At 52.2% G+C, this 19,841-nt stretch overlaps 1 protein-coding gene across 3 annotated transcripts in view; it reads left to right on the top strand.

Moving 5' to 3' along the window:
• Positions 1-851: 851 nt before the first annotated feature.
• The window catches only part of ADORA1 (adenosine A1 receptor), a 43,139-nt gene continuing 24,149 nt past the window's right edge, over positions 852-19,841 (top strand). The window contains exons 1-3 of one of the 3 annotated variants that reach the window (XM_037825015.1): positions 852-1,128; positions 1,403-1,640; positions 1,983-2,380. In XM_037825015.1, coding sequence (XP_037680943.1) covers positions 2,040-2,380 — 341 coding nt within the window. In that variant the 5' untranslated portion in view covers positions 852-1,128; positions 1,403-1,640; positions 1,983-2,039. Of the gene's footprint in view, positions 1,129-1,402; positions 1,641-1,982; positions 2,381-19,841 lie in introns of those variants that run through there. The other 2 variants (XM_037825014.1, XM_037825016.1) reach the window with 2 other exon arrangements.

The following is a 19,841-nucleotide window of genomic DNA, read 5'->3' as shown; positions in this document are numbered from 1 at the left end:
CTTTCCCAATACCCATGTACAGGATTTCTCAGGTCTGGGTTCCCCCAAGGCACCCACTCTGAGTGTGGGTCTGCCCCTGGGGTGGTCTAGTCAGCCCAGTGAGCCACCAACACGGAATCTGCAGCACAAGGCCGCCAAGAGCGGGATCGGGGCACAGTGGGGAGAGCACTGTGCCAGGCATCAGGAGCCTGGGGTTCTTTCTCTGGTTCCATTGTGATTTGCTGTGTGACCGTATGGAAGTCCCTTCCTTCCCTGAGTCTGCACCTATACCAGGAGGGGATTGGGCTCCAGCTTTACAGTTTAGGGACTATGCTTTGAATGAAATGAAAGGAACACAAGAGGAGGTGACACAGATGGAGAGGATCTTAGGAAACTAGGTCACTTTTCTGAGCCTCAGTGCCCTCATCTGTAAAATGGAAATTGCTAATAAACTAAAAGGCAGTTCTGAAAGATGGATGAGAAAGGACTATGACTCACAGTGGAGCCTGAAAGTAACATTCCCTCCAAGGATGTGGGTTCCTGAGACAGTGCAGGGGCTGGTTTCAAGGGAGAGCAGGATTTTTTTGACTGAGAGGTGGAGGAGGGCCCAGGACGGGTGCCAGGGCTTCCAAATGACTGTTGGGTGGCCTGAGAGGGGGGCGTCCTGGAGCCTAGCCGGTGAGATGCTGCGCTGAGGGGTGGAGCGAGCGCCTCAGGCATCCGCACTGAGGAGGGAGGGAGTGGAGACCCTGTGGCTACACCTCTGCCCAGTCCCAGGGCTGGATTCCCACATCAGACCTTTCAAAAAGCTCATATTTTTTCTTTCTCATTCAGCATCACTTCCTTTGTTTAGAGGAGGGGGTGGGGGAGGAAAGTCAGGAGGGAGGGGCCCGCGGGCGCCGCCGTCGCCCCCTCCCGGCGCGCGGAGCCCGATTGTCACTCAGCTCCCGCGCCGGGGGCGATGGAGGCGCGGGCGCGCGAGTCGCGTCCCAGCCAGCTACCAGCCCCCTGGACCTAAGAGGCCGACCCTGGATTCTCCAGGCACTCCCGGAGCGAGCGGTTGCCGAAGGCGTCGAGGTGGGGGGTGGGGGGCCACTTGGGCAGCGCAGCCCAGGTGGCCAGGAGCTCTGCCAGCTTTGGAGACCCTGGGTAAGTCTGTGCCTCAGTTTATCCCTGGGGCTCCCCAGGGGGGCGGTAAATGGTTGAAAGAAGGGACTGGAATGCCCCATTGGGGTAGGAGGTGGGCAAGAGTCCCTGGCAGAGCTGGAGCGGAACCAGGGGACTGCTAGGAGCCAGGGACAAGCCATGCCTCAGGTGGGTGGGCGCAGGCATGTGTGTGCGCACGCCGCGGGGTGGGCAGTCCGCGCCCTGACCTTGTCCTGGGCTCAGGCCCCCAAACCCACATTTGCTGCCTTCGTCCCAGGTGCGAAACAGGGGCGTACCTCTTTAAAAGAGTCCTGGGCTGAGCCTCTGCCGCACCATGTGATTGCTTGAAAGGCCGGGCTGGGAGCGCTGCGGCGGGAGCCTGGAGGACGATGAGCTGCCCCGCGGTGCCCAGAGCCCAGACTTGCCCAGCGCGGCCCCGGAGCTTTGGGCGCCACCAGGTGCCCAGAACTTTGGGCACTGCTGCTGAGATTTCGTGCCCCTTGGCAGGCAGGATGGTGAGCTTCCTGCATCCTGTTCTGTGGGTGGGCAAAGCCAGGCATGAGGGACCCTTGTGGGCTGTGTGTGTGCTAGGAGCTGCCTCACAACTGATGAGAAAAGCCAGTGGAGGAGCAAGCTCTGCTATTTTAAGTTGCTGAATAGAACGTCTGGGGATGATAAGGGGAGGGAGGGGACAAAGATTAGGCAGAGAAAGAGCCTGGGTACCCCCGCCAGTCTGGGCAGGCACCGGATGTGCCAAGTGGGGCACATCTCCAAAGGGCAGCAGGAGTTCCAGAGCTGCCTGGGCTCTCCTGCCACTCCCAGGCAGGCCTCCCTACCCCGGGCTTCCATGACCACAGGTGCCTGCCTCTTGCCTCCCGGCACCTGCCTGCTGATGTGCCCAGCCTGTACCCGCCATGCCGCCCACCATCACGGCCTTCCAGGCCGCGTACATTGGCATTGAGGTGCTCATCGCCCTGGTTTCCGTGCCTGGGAACGTACTGGTGATCTGGGCAGTGAAAGTGAACCCAGCGCTGCGGGATGCCACCTTCTGCTTCATCGTGTCGCTGGCAGTTGCTGACGTGGCAGTGGGTGCCCTAGTCATCCCACTCGCCATCCTCATCAACATTGGGCCACAGACCTACTTCCACACCTGCCTTATGGTCGCCTGCCCTGTCCTCATCCTCACCCAGAGCTCCATTCTGGCCCTGCTGGCGATTGCTGTGGACCGCTACCTCCGGGTCAAGATCCCACTTCGGTGAGTCTACAGCAGCAGGTGGTACATGCTGCAACCCCCTCCCCCCCAAAACACACAGGCACCCTGCCTTGCCCAGGGCTCTATGTGGCATGAGATGTTGTCCTGGGTGGCCTTGAGGGCCATCTAGGGAGGATGAGAGGTAGAGCACAAGACCACACCTAAGCCAGGCATCTCCGGGGAATTGTACCCGAGTCCTCACGCTGCCTCCCTGTCCTCTGCTCTGCAGTGCCAGGCTGAGCTGCAGTGGGAGAAGTGGGAGGGGACCTGGGAGCTGGAGGACTGTGAACCTGGCACTGCCCAGGACCCCAGAGCTGGAGCTGCTGCAGCTTTCCTGGCACGGCTACAGAATCCAAGACTGCTTGTCAGGCTTACAGTGGGTGGTGGTAGGTTTGGAGGGGCCACCATGACCAGGTCCCAGTGAGCGCCGGGTGGGAGTGAGCTGAGCTCCACCAGTCTCCCAGGAAGCAGAAGGGATACAGCAGAGAGCCGGGGTGGGGGCAAGGACATGCTGGGAGTGGTATGCAGGGGACGGGAGTGCTGTTCCTCCAACCAGACCCCGGCTGGCTTCCTGAAGACTAGCTCTCTTGCTCTCCGGATATCTCTGTGCCAGCCACTTCACCCCCTGGGGCTGTCCTGCTGAACCCCAGTGGTCTGATTGCCTCTGCTCAACTCCCACTTACGGGATCTCTGTCACAGTCGGGAGGAGGGAGGAAAGCTGGTGCCTGCTCTTCATGTTCCTGTTTCTGTTGCAAAACCGTGTGCCTTTGCCCATTGTAGCAGAGGCACTTGTGGGAATGCCAGGTTGGTGGCTGGATGGTGTCAGTCCTCAGTGCAGGTGTCTAGTCCACGTTGGAGCTCCCTGCCCGGGCCTGCCAGGCCATAATGTCGTCACCAGGCAGTGCCTGGGCCACCAAGCGCCAGTGAGTGCCTGGGCACACTGCCAGGGACTGGCCTGCTGGGACACTCTAGTCAGGCGTGCTTGCCCCCTCTTCAAATTCTTGTCATCAGTTGATTCACTTTCTCCTGGGGAGCTCTGGTCATCTCTGGCACCTGCCATCGGTGGTGTAGCTCCCATGTCTGGGACGTGGGGCCTCTGACCTCCATTGGCTGCCTTCCCAGGCAATCCGAGACACCCATGTTTCTCCCCTTTGAGTTACATTTGTGTACATTTAACTTTTGAAAGCCCTTTCATTCTCTGTTTTTTCCTCTTCTCGCCATGATTCTATAAGGGAGGTGGAGCAGGGGCTGGAAAAGGGGAAACTGAGACCCAGAGGATCTCCTGAAGCTGATTGGGAGCAGAGCTTTGACTTCCCCCGTCCCAGTACCTCCATGCCAGTCCCTCCTCCTCATCCTTGGTCTCTCAGGAAAGGCGGGTTGAAGACTGCTGCCAAGGAGGGGAGGGCCAGGAAGGCAGTCCAGGATCCCTGAAGGCTCAGCCCCTGAGGGCCTTCATGCACTTGCCCGTGGGCGACCGCTGCCATTAGTCCCTGTGCAGATGAAGCTGGTCTCAGCCCATTAGAATGGGCTGGGCCTCTGCTCGACCATTATAACAAAGTGTAACCACATTAGTAAACTCCCACAGCTGTGCAGATGTGGGAAGGCTGCTTGGGAAATTCTGTCTGCTGAGTGGGTGCCAAGGCAGGCCAAAGGCCTGGTCCTGGTGTGACAGAGGCCACGGGTGGGCAGAGCATGCCCTGTGGGGATGGGGCCGGCCGGGCTGGTGGGAACCTCAGGCTGTTCCTCCTGAGAAGCTCCTTTGCTCCTCAGAGCTGGGACATCTTGGGGGGGCTGTCTTCTGGGGGGCGATGTAGGGTGTACAAGCCTGGGTTCAAATCCTTACTCTGAATTTCTGGCTGCATGACCTTGGGAAAGGGACTTATTTAACCTCTTTAAGCTTTAGTTTCTCATCTATAAAAGGGGAGCTAATGGTATCTACTTCCTGGAGTTATTGGAAGAAGCTAATGAACTCATACATATAAAGCACTTAATACTATTTTTAGAAAGCAATAAACCTAGTTTTTGTGTTTGTGGTTTTATTATCATTATTGACACATGGCTCAAAATGGGTCTTGATAGACGAGCCCTGTCCCCCTTCCTCTATTCCCCTCCCACTCTTATACAGACAACTTTTACAGGCCACACATACACACTCACACATAACACATTTCCAGGGAGGTGTTGAAGTACTGTTATGTCTATTCATGTTCCCTCTCCCCTGCTGGACTGTCAGTGCCTGGAGGGCAGGGACCTGGACAGTGACCACATCTTGTTTGCTTCCGTGAATTCTCCAGGATTCCTCACACAGTGTCTGGCACTTGGCAGACCCTCAGCAAACATTGAATTGAAATGGTTGAGTTTCCAGAGCTCGCCTGGTTGAGCCTCAGGAAGGCCTTCCAGTTATCTACCCTCTAATCTTCCTGCTGTGGCCTGGACCTTTCCTCTACCTCAGGTCTCTGCCCACAGCTGCCCCCGCCAGCTCTGACTTAGTTCTTTCAGAGCTGCACACCAGCAGAGCCTAGGAGTGGCCTGCCTTGCTCAGAGAAGCCTTTCTCCTGAATTAGGGAAAGGCTGCTGGGGCCTAGCTGCAGTGATCCTGGAGGCTGGGCTGAGGTGACATGCCCCTCTAGGCCCATGCCTGTCACTGCTCAGGTCCTCCCCAGCAGAAGAAACAGCACATTCTGCTCTCCTCTGACCAGCAGGAGTCAGGGGGCTGCAGGGTCTGTGGGAACACCTTCCACAGAGGTCCCCCAGGTGTCAGGCTCTCTGCCCTGACAAGCCAGTCAAAGGTGGCTGTGGTGGTGATTTGATGCCTACTCCAGTAGGCAGGTTGCAGGGAGGAGTGCCAACAGAGGGCTCCTTCCAGAGACCCTAGAAAGGGCTGTCCACGGCTGGATGGGGATGGAGGAGGGCATTTGGGAGTCAGACAGACTTGAGTTTGAACCCTGCTCCTTCACCAACTATCTGTGCAAACTTGGATAAGTTACTTGACTTCTCTGAGCCTTTTTTTTTTTTTTTTTTATTCATCTGTTAAACAAAACAGTTGGGTTCCAGGTCTCAGATTCTTTTTAGCTCTAGCTCTCTGTGGTTCTTTATCATAACTCTTGCCAGTGCTGCGCTGGGATCCTGGAAGGGTGTTATTTTGTGGGTTTTTTAGCTCCCAGTGATTATATACTAGGCACAATGCTGTGTTTAAATGCTTTATCTCTTTCACTGCTCATAGCCTCTCTGTGGTAGAGGGTATTGTTATCCGCAATCTATAGATAACTCTATAAACTGAGGTTTGAGGCTCAGTTTACACAGTAATTTACCCAGATAAACAGCTTGTCAGGAACAGGGTTTGAATCCAGGCTTCTCTAACTGATGCATTTACCCAGTAAGATCTTCTGCATCTTGAATTAGCCCCAAGAAGCTGTAGGATTTATGGAGGAGTTCCCCCAAGGCTGTCAGTTAGTGGGGTGATTTTGCTCCTCTGATCTTTGCCAATGGCCTCTGTACTCTGCTTAGCTCATGCCTGGTGCTCCTGCCTCCCTCCTCCTGAGGCACCTTCACTCCAGTGGGCAGCCGAGCCCTGGCAGCCCTGCCTCTGTCCACAGCTGGAAGCCTGCCTGGCTGGGCTGCCGAGCCCAGGGAGACCCAGCCTGCTGGGCCAGACCTTTGGCAGGGAAAGCGATCTGGTAGATTAGGATGTGTTCCCTTTTAGGGGATCAGTTTAGCCCTTCCTCCCTGGTCCTAGGTTCTCCTGGGATTTTCTCCATGACTAAAGTGCCTACTGCACTCATACCCTAGCAGGCCATGGGCTGTGGCCTTCTGGGTACTAGAACATTTGCTCTCTAGTCATGCCATCTGCTTCCAGGAAAGCCAGGCCATCTCCACATCTTCTGTCTAGAGATGGATTAGTCATAGACCGAGAGCGTCTGAGAGAGAAGACGGGCCGTGGGAAGCTTGAAGCCCAACACCCCCTGCCACCCTCCCCAGAAATGGAAACCAAGGCCCAGGGAGGGTGCGTGTTTGCTCAAGGCCACTCAGCCACGAGCTCTTCCCTCCTGGAGTCCTGACTCCTGCTCCCCCGCCTTCAAAGTAGCAGGCTGGAGCAGGAAGAGTTGTTAGCTGTCACCCTGTTCCTCAAGGAACAGAAGAGAAAAATGCAGCCTCGGCAGGTTAAGTCAGCAAATTAGTGGTAGGCTTAGAGGGGAAATGGGAGTAGCTTTGTGATGAAGAAGAATTTCTTTGTTTGCACTAGGGATATTTTTCAGGTGGGTTCTGCTGAAGAGTGTTTTGAGCAAGTGGGGTGAGGGCTTTAGATGTGGGGTGATCTGGATTCATTTCAAGGATGAAAGCTTCCTCCAGACAGCATTGGAATGGCTTCCAGAAAGTCTCAGAGTGTGTGAGAGGCTAACCGCCCAGATGTCGGTGCTGTGCGGAAGCAGGAGAATGGCCAAGATGCCTTCTGGAGAACCCCTTCCAGCCAGGGGTCCTGCAGGGTGATTTCTAAGCAAAAAGCAATCCACATTTATTGTGGAACATTTTGGGAAAAATATAGGAAAGGATAAAGATGATGATGAAATCACCAGTAATCTACCACCTCCGGCTAACTACTGTTAACATTTTGATGTTCCAGAAATTTTTTCCATGTATATATATAGATAGATTATTTTTACATAGTTGAGAGTATCTATATATATGGTTCTATATCCCATTGTATTCATTTAGCATGATAGGATAAGATTTCCCCATTTCAATAAAAATTATTTTGTAAGGATTTTTATGATGGCGTGATATTGGGTCATACATTGCTGCTCAACTTCTAGGTCTCTGCTAAAATAGCCCTTCCTTTGGGAGGCTTCCCTGACCTCCCTGCACCCGGAGCAGGGTGGTTTCCTTTGTTAGGTTCCCAGGCTGGATCTACTATTCCCTTCATCACGCATCACCCAGGCCGTTTTCTATTTACTATCCTTCTGGGCCTTGGTAAGCACCTGAAGGGCCAGGGCCATATCTTTTCTCATATCCATGTTTGCCCTGTGCCTGGCACACAGCAGGCATGACATAAACATTTTAAAAAAGTGAACATTTGGCTATCATTTTATTAATCCCTTCTTATATAGTTGGATATTTAGATTATCACTTTTTTATTATTACAAATAACGCTACAATGATACCCATTCACACTGTTCATAGGATCAGAGCCAAGTCTAGAACCCTGAGGAATGCCTCTTAGCAAATAGCAAAGACTCCATCTTCCTATCTGTAAGGATTTTCTTATGAGGTTAAATATGTCCCGACTTCCTTTACTCTGGAGCTGCAAATCCCCAGAGGTGTGCCTGGTGTTCCTCAGTCCGTGACCCCTCTGGGCTAAGTCGGGCAGGACTGTAGGGACCCCTGGGGACCAGCAAGGAGGCCCGGGTGGCTGGGACGGAGTGATACAGGCGGAGAGTGGTCGGAGGTACAGCCGTAAGTGTAATGGGCTGCTGGTCCACACAGGGCCTTGTAGGTCCCAGAAGGACTTTGGCTTTTACTCTGAGGGAAGTGGGGAGCCATTGCAGGATTAGAGCAGAGAAGTGACTTGGTCTGACTTAGATTTTAAAGGATCACTCTGGCTGCTATGCTGAGTATATGCTGTAGGGAGCAAGGATGGAAGCAGGGGACTAGTTAGGAACTATTGGAGTAATCCAGGCAAGAGGGGAGGGTGACTTGAACCAGGAAAATAGCAGAGGAGGTGGTGAGATGATGTACATTAATTCTGGAGGTACATTTTATATTTTTAGCCTTTTACTTCCTTTTTTTTTCGAAGTGAAATTTTCACACAGTAAAGTGCACACATCTTTAGTATATAGCTCAATAAATGTTTATATATATATATATACCTATGTCACCACCACCCAGACTGATATTTAGGAGTTTCACCCCAGAAGGTGCCCCACCATGCCCTTCCCAATCTATAACCACTATTCTGACCTGTATCCTATACATTGATTTTGCCTGCCCTTGAATATTTATAGTTGGAATCAAGTAGTATGTACGTACTCTTTTGTGTCTGACTTCTGAAGCTCAAAATTATGTCTGAGAGTTATCCCTGTTATTGAATGAACAGTAGTTGGTGTGTTTCACCCCTCATTGCTGTGTAGAATTCCACTGTATGAATGCACTACAATTTGTTTAAATTTTGGATATATTTTGAAGATGGGTCCAAAAGATTTGCTTATGGGTTAGATGTTGGTATGAGAGAAAGGAGTCAGGTAAGACCCCAAGGTTATTCTCTGGTTTTATATTATATGCTTTTCCTATGTCAATAAAATTTCCAGCAGCTGGAAAGATGGAGTTGGAATCATTGGAAGTAGGAAAGGCTGCAGGTGGTGCAAGTTTTGGGAGCAATAAAAGGAGTTCTGATTAAGGTATGTTGAGTTCAGAGCATCTATCAATGCCTCGGTGGGATATTGAGTGGACAGTTGTATGTACAAGGATGGAGTTCAGGAGAGTGGTCTGGGCTGGGGATAAAAATGTGGGAGCTATTGGCATGTAGATGGGTTTAGATCCATGAAGCTGGTTGAGACAGCCAAGAGAGAAAGTTCAGATGAAGAATACAAGAGGACCAAGGACTGAGCATTGAGAAGGTGGGGAGAAGAGGAAGCACCAGCAAGGAAGAACCAAGGAGAACCATGATGTAGGAAGAAAATCAAGAGCCAAGAGTGTGTCCTGGAAGCCAAGTGTGGAAAGTGTACTAAGGAGGAGCAAGAGATCAGCTGTTTCAGATTCCACCAATGGGTCGAGCGCAGTGAGGACTGAGAACTGTGAATGGATTTAGCATGACAGGAGCAATGTTAATGGAGGGGTAGAGGTGGAAAGCCTGATTGGGGAAGACTCAGGAGAGAAGAGAGATGGAAGGTATAGAGGCAGCAGGTATAGATTACTCTTCTGAGGAATTTTGTTGCTAAGACGAGCAAAGTAATGGAGAAGTAGCTGACAGGAGAAGTGGGAGTAAGGCATTTTGTTTTGTTTTGTTTTTAAGAGAGGAGGGATGTTATTATGTTTGTGTGCTATTGAAATGATCCGGTAGAGAGTGAAAGTGATGGAGTAAAGGAGAGAAGTTGTGGAGCGTAGCCACTATTTAGGCAGGCAGGGCATAAATGAAGGGATTGGCTTTAGCCAGACACATGGAGGCTCATCTATGGGAACAGGCAGGAAGGCAGAGTATGTGGGTGCAGAGGCTGATAGGTGAAGTTCTCGCCTGAATGTTTCATCTTTCTCAGTGGAGTAAGAAGCAAGGTCATCAGCTGAGAGTGAGGACGTGGGAGGAGGTGTTGGAGAGAGTAGCAAGTGTGAAATAATTCCCAAGGGAATGGGAGAGTGACTGGACCTGGGATGTCTCTTATGATGGGGGGAAGCATTAAGGGCCCAGCTCAAGTTCACGTTGATGAGTTTAAAGTAAGACCAGGCAGCGTGGTTGTGTTTATCACAGCCATGTGCAGCCACACAGTGCAGGCATGGAAGAGGTAGAGAGTTCATTGCCTTCATTAGCCCAGAAGGGCTAGATCCCGTGCCACGTATTGGGTATTTTATGTTCAAGAAGTCAGTGCTAGAACTTAAAGAGCAGCCAATGCACATGTAAACAGACAGCTACAATCACAACTAGAGAAGAATGGGAAGAAGGAAGCCACCTGGACTTGTCTGTCACAAGCCCTTCATGGCTTCTCCAAAACTCTTTCTCAGTGTCTTGAGAGACCCACATGGGTCCAAGGACTTAGGCAGGGCCTGTGGGCCTTGTGGTTCATGGTCAAGAGTTTGAAATCTATTCTAAGTGCACTATGAGTCCTCTGAATGGTTTCAACAGGGAATGACATAATCTAAATTGCATTTGAAAAGGTCAGAAATCCTTAGCAAATCAAATCCAGCAACATAAAAAAGATAATACATCACTACCAAATAGGGTTTATTCCATATATGCAAGGGTGGTTTAAATTTGAAATACTAATGGTGTAATTCACCCCATTCACCCTTGCCTGCTGTGTGGAGGATGGACTGGAGCAGGGTCAGAGAGGTTGTGTGGAGACCAATTAGGAGGGCGTTGCAGCAGTCTGGGGTGGGGTCAGGTGCGGAGTGGACACTGGAGATGGAGAGAAGTGGTAGTGGACTGGGTGAGCAGGGTGGGAGAGGGAGCCAAATGTGACTCCCCAGGTTTATAGTTTAAGCCACCAGGCTGAAGGTGGTGCCAGTTCTGGAGATGGGGAAGGTCAGGGAAGGAAGAGGTTGGTGGAGAGACCAGGACCCTATTAGATACTCGGGTGGAGAAGATGTGATGGCAGGTCCACTGGTGATCTTTTGCGCTCATTCCCAGCCCCAGCCCCTTGTGGGGTCAGGTGGATAGGCCCCTGCTTGCCTCACACAGCCTCTAGGAGGGGGTACCTTGAACATACAGCAAGCTCCCTAGGCATCTCCAGCTCTTCATCCTCGGCTCCTACCCCACTTCTCAGGAGGCTATTGGCTTTCTCATTGGGGACCACAGTAGTAAAGGCACATGGCTCTGGGCTCCCAGGAGAAGGCAGTAGAGTTGGGGGTTCTTCCCTCCAGCTAGGTTCCTTCCGAATGGAATGCTTCTTGGATAGCTAAGACATCCCCCAACCCCATCCGCCCAAGTCTTTGCCCATCCTCAGTAACACGTGGTTGGGGCCCAGTCCCTGGACACTGTGTGTCTTCCCACCCTCATTTCCCAACCCTGTCCCTGCAATCCCCTGCACAGTTGTTGCTCCTCTCCCACCCCACAGTCAGGGTCATCTCATAGCTACCCCAGAGCACTGAGAGGCCCGGAGAAGCAGCTTTTTCAGCTAATGCAGCCAAGAGGATGGTCAATCAATTAGCAGGTGGTTATCAAGCACCAGCTCTAGCCCAGTCCTGATGGGCAGAGTGGGTGGGACAGGGGGAGACCCAAGACTTCAGGGGGCATGCTAGGTGTCTGTCACCCTAGCCTGCTTGAGCAGCCCCATCAGCCCATCCATGCACGAACACTCCTTTTGCCCCACACAGCAGAAGAAGCTTTGCAGTGCAGGTTGGTGTGAAGCCTGCTCTCATAGGCCAGCAGTTTCCACTTTTCAGCTCCCCATCCCCGGGAGAGCATAGGCTGAGGCTGCAGCATGGCAACAACTGGTTCTGGTTCCAACCCTTTTTTCTACCCAAACTGAATCAAGGCCTCTGATGCACATTCACCCAGTGTGAACAATAACTCACCAGGCAGTGATTCTCTTAGGGGGCAGGAAAGGAGAAGGTGTATTTGAAAAAAGTTCCTCTACCCTGGATATTCTTAATCACTGGCCCCTCTCAGAGAGGCACCTCCCTCCTCCTGCTTCACAGAGAGACACTTGGAAATGAAGAGCAAGAGATGTCTCCCCAGGCTGACGATTTGTGTGAAGATCCTTTAAAGGCACTTAGAGCTGGGTCATCTATGACAAGTTACTTAACCTCTCTGAGTCTCCATTTCCTCCTCTGCAAAGCAGATACCTTAATACCTCCTTCCCAGGGTTGCATGTTAAAGGGCTGGCACATAGCAGGCTCTCAGTACAGGAAGACTATTCCTATTGCCAAATAATCCAAAGCTTGTTTTTCAATTGCTAGTTCCTGTTATGTGACCTCTGTAATCCCGATGGGTTCAGGTATTGTCAAAATGAGTTTGCATACACCAAGTTCTATGATGGCAGAGTGTGATTCTTTCAGATTCACTCTCCCGCTCATTGTATTCCAGTACCTGATACATGCTTGACTGACACATAGTAGGTGCTTCATCAATGTTTGTGGTGTGAAGGAATGAAAGAATGCTCAAATGGAGAAAGAACGGTGCCTTAGTGGGGGAGATGGAGCAGCCAGGTTGGGAAGAAGTCATTTGGATATTTCACATTCACCCACAGAGGGCAAGGGCAGGTGATGGAGAATGGCGCGTTATTTAATGACATTTCCGAGAGGTTGGAGGCGGCTTCTAGGGAACAGAGGCGAAGGGACTCACCCAAGCTTTCCCGGCAAGTTGGGAGTGAGTATCCTCATCTCCTGGCTCCCAGCCTGGCTCCCTCCCACGCCCACACTGTCTGTTAACACAAGGGGAAAGAGGTTGGTAATGCCCCCCTTTCCAGGGTGTGAACAGCACCTCCACGCCTGTCTTCCTCCCAGGACCTCATTCTGTGAGTCTCCTGGGGAGGCCGGCAGCTGAGGAAGCCAGGGCAAGGGCTCCCCTGGGGACCAGTGGCTCCTTAAATTGCCTCCTGGGAGGAAACCATTCAAGGTGTTTGGGGACTTGCTGTGCTGGCAGACACACCTGCAGGGGCTCCCGGTCCTCTGCAGAGTAAACACAAGGCCTCCCTGCCCTCCCTCCCCAGACCCTAAGGAAAGCATCACATTAGGGGCTCCTAAGGAGAGCTGCCTTGATGGCAATGACCCAGCAAGGACTGGGGGGGACACAGAAAACATGCAGGCCCCAGGGGCTGATGACAGGCTGGGAGTGAGGGTGTGAACACAGGTAGCCCCCCCCATACACGCGCGCGCGCGCACACACACACACACACACACACCTTTCCTTGTGACAGGAGGCTACAGGGGCTTCAGATTCTTAGTGGGGTCTGTGTTCTTAGTGGGGAGGTGTGTAATCACATGCACATGGGGGAGGCAGTGCGGGGGTTACAGCTTTTTACTTTTATTTTTACAAATCAAAAAATAATTTTCTGAGCTTCTAGACCTTTCCTTCACTCTGCTTGCTTACCCCCCTGTCCCATTCTCCACAGTCCATATCAGAGTCTCAACCAAGCTATTCTGTTTCCTGTTTGTGCCTCACCCCCGTTCTCGCCCCCATGCCCTGCCATTATTCCTTCTTGTACAAGCACGGTTTACATGTTCAAGTCAATGAATATTTTCTGATGACACAAGTCCTGTCTACAAGGACACAGGCCCACAGCCAAGATGGGGAAACGGACAAGTTACCAGCTGCCACGTTGGCAGGAGGCTTAGCAGTCCTGGCGTGTACCCAGGCACACACAGCCAAGGTCACTCCCTAACCGGGGATGCTCGGCCCCACACCTCCTTCTATCTGTGCTCAAAACTCATTTTCCCTGCCTCCCAGCCAGGCACTTCTTGACCTACTCAGGGCTTGGAGTTGAGGAGAAGATAAAAGAAGGGGATTTGGCATTTAAGAGCAACACACACACACACACACACACACACACACACACACACCAGAATGCTGTTCCCTTCCCTTGTCTAATTCCTACTCATTTTTTAACACTCAGCTCAGATGACACCTCCTCCAGGAAGCCTTCCTTGTTTTGCCTTCATGTCCCTCAGCTCCCAGCACTTCCCTTTAGTACAGCCCTTTTCAAGTTGCACTGTGGTTATCTCCTCCCTGGCCTGTGAGTAATTTGAGGGTGGGGTCCAGCCCTATCATCTCCACATCCAGAGTGCCCTGCCCAGTTCCTGCCCATTTTTTGGTTTCCAATAACTGATCCAATCAATCATTGAATGAATGGTAACAGTAGCAAGCGATTTTTGCTAGACCCTGGGCTAAATACTTTATAGGGATTATCTGATTCAAATCCTCGCACGCATTTATGAATAGGTACTGACAGCATTTTGTACTAATAGTATGATATAATCTCCATTTTCCACTTGAGGAAGCTGGAAAGGTTAAATAACTTGCTGACATTATTGATAAGTGTAACTGGAATTGCTGAAAGAATACTTGACTAGATCAGTGGAAAGACCTCTATTTGAACCTTGACTTCAAAACTTATTACTGGGTGACCTTGGGAATATCACTTACATCTCCAGGTCTCTGTATTTTGGGCATAATCCCAATCCCTACCTCAAAGAGTTGTCTGTGAGGCAGTGTTCTCTGAAGGGGAAGAATGGCTTCAATGAATGGCTTCATTGTTCAGGGGTGAGTTGTCTGAGGGTGTGTGCGTGTGGGGAGGGCGGGAGTGACTTGACCCCCCATCCCTCCTGATCTGGCCTCTGGCCTGCAGTTCCGGGCACCTCCCCAGGACTGGCCCGACTCAGAGGAGGCAGAGGAGCCTGGTCTGCTGCAGCGCTGTGAGTGCGCGAGTGCAGCAGAGAGTTCGAAGCAGAAGGAGCCGCTGGGAAGTGAGGAGGGTCAGGAAGTGGTGGTGACGCATGCCTGGCAGAGGGGCCAGGTTTGCCTTTGGAACTGATGTTTAAAGAGACAGCCTCTTCCCTCTCCGGTGTCATGCCACGCTGCCTACCGTCTGCTGGGAGCCATGCACGGCTCCTGGTAGCTGGGCAATGAGCCGAGTCTCAGGTTCCAATGTGGTTGGTGGGCAGGGAGTTGCCCCGGTGTGGTGGCTTGGCCCCAAAAGCTCCCTGACCAGAGAGGGCGAGAGGTGGGCCTTAGGGCTGGTGGAGAGGAAACTCACGGTGGTTGACCCTGCAGGCTGCCTCCGCGCTTTAACTCCTCAACCACAGGGCAGCTGCCGGGTTTCCGGGGTCTTCAGAGAGCCGGGGCCTGAGTCCATCGCTCCTGCCATTGCTGATAGCCTGTCTGCAGGTTGTGCACTGTCTTCAGGCCCCCCCCCAGGCCCCGAGTTTGAACTCAGTCCTCAGTAAAGACTTGAAGAAAAGTGTTCAAGGGAAAAACCCAAAAGGAGAAGCAAAAACAGGGGAGCCGCCTCCCGCCGAGGGAAGGCTGAGGAGAAGCGATTCCCCGCCATCTGCCCAGTTCTGAGGGGAGACTTGGGGCTGGGACCTGGGCCCTGGGCCCCGTGGACAGGCTGCCTCGCCTCTGGACACACAGCCACTGCCCTACTCCTCAGGGTGGCTGCCGGGATCCGGGGTCCACTAGAAAGGAAGGGGTGCGGGAGGCACCGAGTCCCACTGCCCCCGGGTGGGGGGAAACAGCAGTGCTTCGAGTCAAAAGCGGGCAGAGCTCCGCTCCCTTCCAGCTCTCCGACTTGCTATGTGACCTTGGCCAATCTCCCTGAGTCTCAGCTTCTTTGTCCCTAAATTGGATATTATAATATCTACCTCATGGGATGGCTGAGAGGATTATATGTGAAAACAGATATGTAATCCCAGCATCCATCTCCTGCGTCATGGGGGCCCATTCCTCTCCTTTCCTGCTGTGGCTGGAGGGAGGAGGGGGGATGGGTAGTAGTGTGTGTGTGTGTGTGTGTGTGTGTGTTTCTGTCTGTCTTTCTCTGTTGTGTCTGGGGTGGAGTGTTACATACCCGTCTACCACTGTGGCTTGAGAAGTTTCTTTAGGAGCATGCCAAGGTCTAAAGTTGGCCAGCTCGACCCTCAGGAAGTGCCTGTGGCATGGCTGGGAGGCGTACAGAGCCCTGCCCACATGTGAGGGTGTGTAATTGTCCCTGCTCCGGGTTCAGGGCCTGGGCATGGCCATCCCTGCTTGGAGCTTCTCCATGGATCTGGGAGGTTGCCTGGCACTGAGAGGATTGGAGGAAGGGGAAAATGCAGCCTGGTTTTAATTCTATTTAGTCTGGTGAGCATGTATCATCACCATTTTACAAATGAAGAAATAGAGAACCCAGGCAGTAAAGTAACTTGAAAATTGTTAACCAGCTAGTAAGTAGCAAAATTGGGACTCCAGTATGTGCCTGCTGGATACTAAAGTAAATGCTGTTTTGTAATACATCCCACTACTCCCCACCCACTCTCCTCAGGGGTTCCCAGACTGAGGGGAGCAGCCCCCAGTCCTGTGGGAGCGTCTATGCCGAGGAGAGACAGAAGGGTGCAGCTGACAAGAGAAGTCAGCATCTCAGAAGGCTGAGCTTCTAGAATGGAGACTGCTGGGAGCGCAGGCCAGACTTGCCGCCTGACTTCTTTTCAGCCCCGCCTGTTTTTCTGTCAGGACTGAGGGCCTGCGTGTGCTTATTTGCATGGCTACCCTCAATCACAAGAGCTGGGAAGCTAAATCAGGAAGTGTTGCTAACATCACTGCAACAGAATCATCCCACGAGCTTCACGGAGGTGAGAGAGGTGGGGATGGGCTGGAGACGGAGCCCAGCAAGCCCCGGCCTGGGTCCCAGGGTGACCCTCCCTGCCACCCCTCTGATAGGTGGAGTGCATCCTGGAATGGGCACCGGACTTGGAGTCAGATGACCGGGGTTCAGTCTGAGCTCAATTGCTAACCAGCCCAGCTGTGCCCTTGGCTGCACTGTGCCTTCCTGGACCTCAATTTTCCCATCGGTGAAATGGCAACACCCAAACCTGCTCTACTTACCTCTCAAGCTGATGTATAACTTACCTCTCAACCCACTGGGCTGAGGCCAGAACCCCTTACTCCTCTCTCTCCCATCCTGACCTCTAGCTTTGTCTCTCCTCATATGGGGGCGGAGGTGGCAGTCCATTAAGAGAAATAGGTCACACTGGTGGATTTGAGATGGACCCTGCAGGGATTTGAATGCCTATTTCCTACAGATCTAAGACAATGCCCTTTCTTTGCCTGGGCTCCCTCAGTCATCCTCCTCCCCAAACAGGGGTTGGGGGAACTACTTTTGTGCCAGAAACTGGGCTGAGTGCCCTTAGCCTTGCTGCTCTAGGTAAGATCCGGGGACTGGCAGCCTTGGCACCTCCTGGGAACTTGTTAGAAATGCAGATTCTCAGGTCCCACCCTAGACTTGCTGGCTCAGAATCTGCATTTTAACAAGACCCACAGGTGATTCATATGTACTTTACAGTTGAAGAGGCCTGGGTAATAAGAATAGAGCAGAATGCAGGACTATAGTTCAGGTCCTCAAATTCCTCACAGCCTCGTGGGAATATCAATGCAGGAAGCACAGCACCCTGGTTTTGGGACCTGCCCACTTGCGTTGCAATTTCAATTCCAGACACTAGCTGCATGACTTGGGCAAATGACCCATCTCTTCATCTCTGGAGATGACAGTGCCTTCCTCCTAGGTTCACTGGGGAAAGAGGAAATGAGAGAGCGTGTGTAAAGCTCAGTGCCAAATGGTAGGTCTGGAAATTCCTGGAGGTGGGCTGGGCAGATATTAGCTCCATTTCACTTACGAGGAAGCTAAGGTTCCGAGAGGTGATGTCATGCGCCAACATGGCAAGTCTGGTGGAGCGGGGATTCAAACCAGGCCCTCTAATGCCTGTTGCCACATCTCCTGTTCCCGAGTGGCTTCCCTGGCAACCAGGTCAGGCCCTCACGGGACGTGGCTCTGCGCAGTGGCCGATGGTGGGTATATCTCAGGTCAGGGAGGGACGCCACTTGGGTGCACATCACCCCATGTGTGCCCAGCTGCCACACCTTGTGTTCCGCCATGGCTGCGGGCACGTCTTGCCAGTTTTCTGCCTGATCGAGTCCCCCAAGGACCATTACTGCTGGCTCGCTGCATTTTCTTTTTCCAGCTGTGAGCCCAGCATTTGAAGTTTTCATGAATGGTGGATGGAAAAAAGAAGGCTTTGACTGAACTAAGCTTCCTCCTTCCCCATACATCATAATGTGAGATTTCCTCTTCCGGGGTCCTGGCAGATGTGAGTGATTTACACAGGCTTTGCAGACTGAAAAAGAGTTTATTGATCAACCCCCAGAGAAGCTGCCTGGCCAGGCTCCTGCCGTGGGGCTCTGCCAGCCGCTCTGGGCTGCTCCATTCTCTCGGGGCACATGGCAGGGGCCCAGGCCAGCTTCCCACAGAGGAGGAGAACAGGCTGTTCCCCATGTCCACCCAGCTCTGGCAATGAAGAGCATGGGCTGGTCTTGTGGCAGGAGGGAGTGGAGTTAGACCCTTGCTAGAACCACCTAATTAACTGGCTGGATATGCTGGTGCTGGGTGATTGAAGCAGGACCTTAAAATGGGACTCTCGAGGGTTCCCTGAAAGGTCCCTCATCCGTGTTGCTGGGTGCAGGGCTCTTTGGCCTGCAAGGAGGGAGGCTGTTGTTGAGACAAGAAGCCTCAGACTGGCTTCCCTTACCCTCCCTCTTACTTTATTCACATTTAAAGTGATTACTGATATAGTTGGATTAATATTTACCATGTTTATAATTGTTATATTCATTGCATTTGTTCTTTATTTCTCCCCTTCCCCTCTCTTTCTGCCTTCTCTGGTTTTAATTGAGCATTTTTATATAATTTCATTTCCTTCCCCAAATATTATTGGGTGCTACTGTGTGTGCCAGGTACTATGGAATGTGCTGGGGATACAGCATTGAATAGCACATGGTCTCTGCAGTTATATGCTCAAGGAAGAAAACAAAGAATTTTACTGATTGTCCCACATAGTGGTGATGGCGGTGGTGGTGGTAGGGGGTAGGGTTGGGGAGGAAGGAGTCCCTGATTCAGAAGATCCAACATCCCTTTTCCTGCTGGATGTAGTCCTGGGAAGGGGGATCTGTCTTGCCTGCATCCACCTGGGAGAACCTGGGTGCCTCTCTACCTTCCACTGCATCTGGGCCCCTCCTTCACCCTAGCCCATCCCTGGAGCTGGGCAGAAGAGAAGGGGAAAGCCTTGCGCAAATGCAGGGGAGCTGGGAGGGCAAGGGTGGGTGGGGCTCAGGGCAAGCAGCTGTTTGTTGCTAAGCCTTTGTGTGTGCTGCTGCAAGAACTCGTTCTTCATTGGGGGTGGCTTCTAACTTCATATACATGCCACTGTCTGGCTTCGCAATGGGGTTCAGTGAATACTCATGGAGTGAGACATAAGGCAAAGGAAGCACTGGGAGACACCAAGGAAGGACAACAGGAACGGCTGGGGGCTGGTTGGTATAGATATTACTTGGGCTCAAAAGCCCACTAACCCAGATGTGAGATGGGAAGAAAAAGCTAGGACTGGGAGAATGCGACTGTAGCTTCTTCCAGGTCCCAAGAACAGTGCCTCCTGGGGATCTGGTGCAGTGGGACGGACTGAAGTTAGACCCTGGTGTTCTAGTTTGCTAATGCTGCTAGAATGCAAAACACCAGAGTTGGATTGGCTTTTATAAAAGGGGGCCTATTTGGTTACACAGCTACAGTCTTAAGGCCATGAAGTGTCTCAGGTAACACATCAGCAATCAGGTACCTTCACTGGAGGATGGCCAATGGTGTCCAAAAAAAACCTCTGTTACCTGGGAAGGCACGTGGCTGGCATCTGCTCAAAGTTCTGGTTTCAAAATGGCTTTCTCCCAGGACGTTCCTCTCTAGGCTGCAGTTCCTCAAAAATGTCACTCTTAGTTGCACTTGGGGTATTTGTCCTCTCTCAGCTTCTCTGGAGCACGAGTCTGCTTTCAACAGCCGACTTCAAACTGTCTCTCATCTGCAGCTCCTGTGCTTTCTTCAAAGTGTCCCTCTTGGCTGTAGCTCCTCTTCAAAAGTTCACTCTCAGCTGCACTGAGTTCCTTCTGTTATGTCAGCTCATTTATATGGCTCCACTGATCAACTTAGTCCCACCCCGACTGGGCGGAGCAACACCTCCATGGAAATTATCCAATCAGAGTCATCACCCACAGCTGGGTGGGGCACATTCCAAAGAAACAAAGAATTACAAT

The sequence above is a fragment of the Choloepus didactylus genome, chromosome 2, assembly GCF_015220235.1.
Source record: "Choloepus didactylus isolate mChoDid1 chromosome 2, mChoDid1.pri, whole genome shotgun sequence".
In the NCBI taxonomy this organism is placed as follows: domain Eukaryota; kingdom Metazoa; phylum Chordata; class Mammalia; order Pilosa; family Megalonychidae; genus Choloepus; species Choloepus didactylus.
The sequence above is the reverse complement of the archived record's forward strand: the minus strand, read 5'-3'. Positions and strand labels throughout refer to the sequence as shown.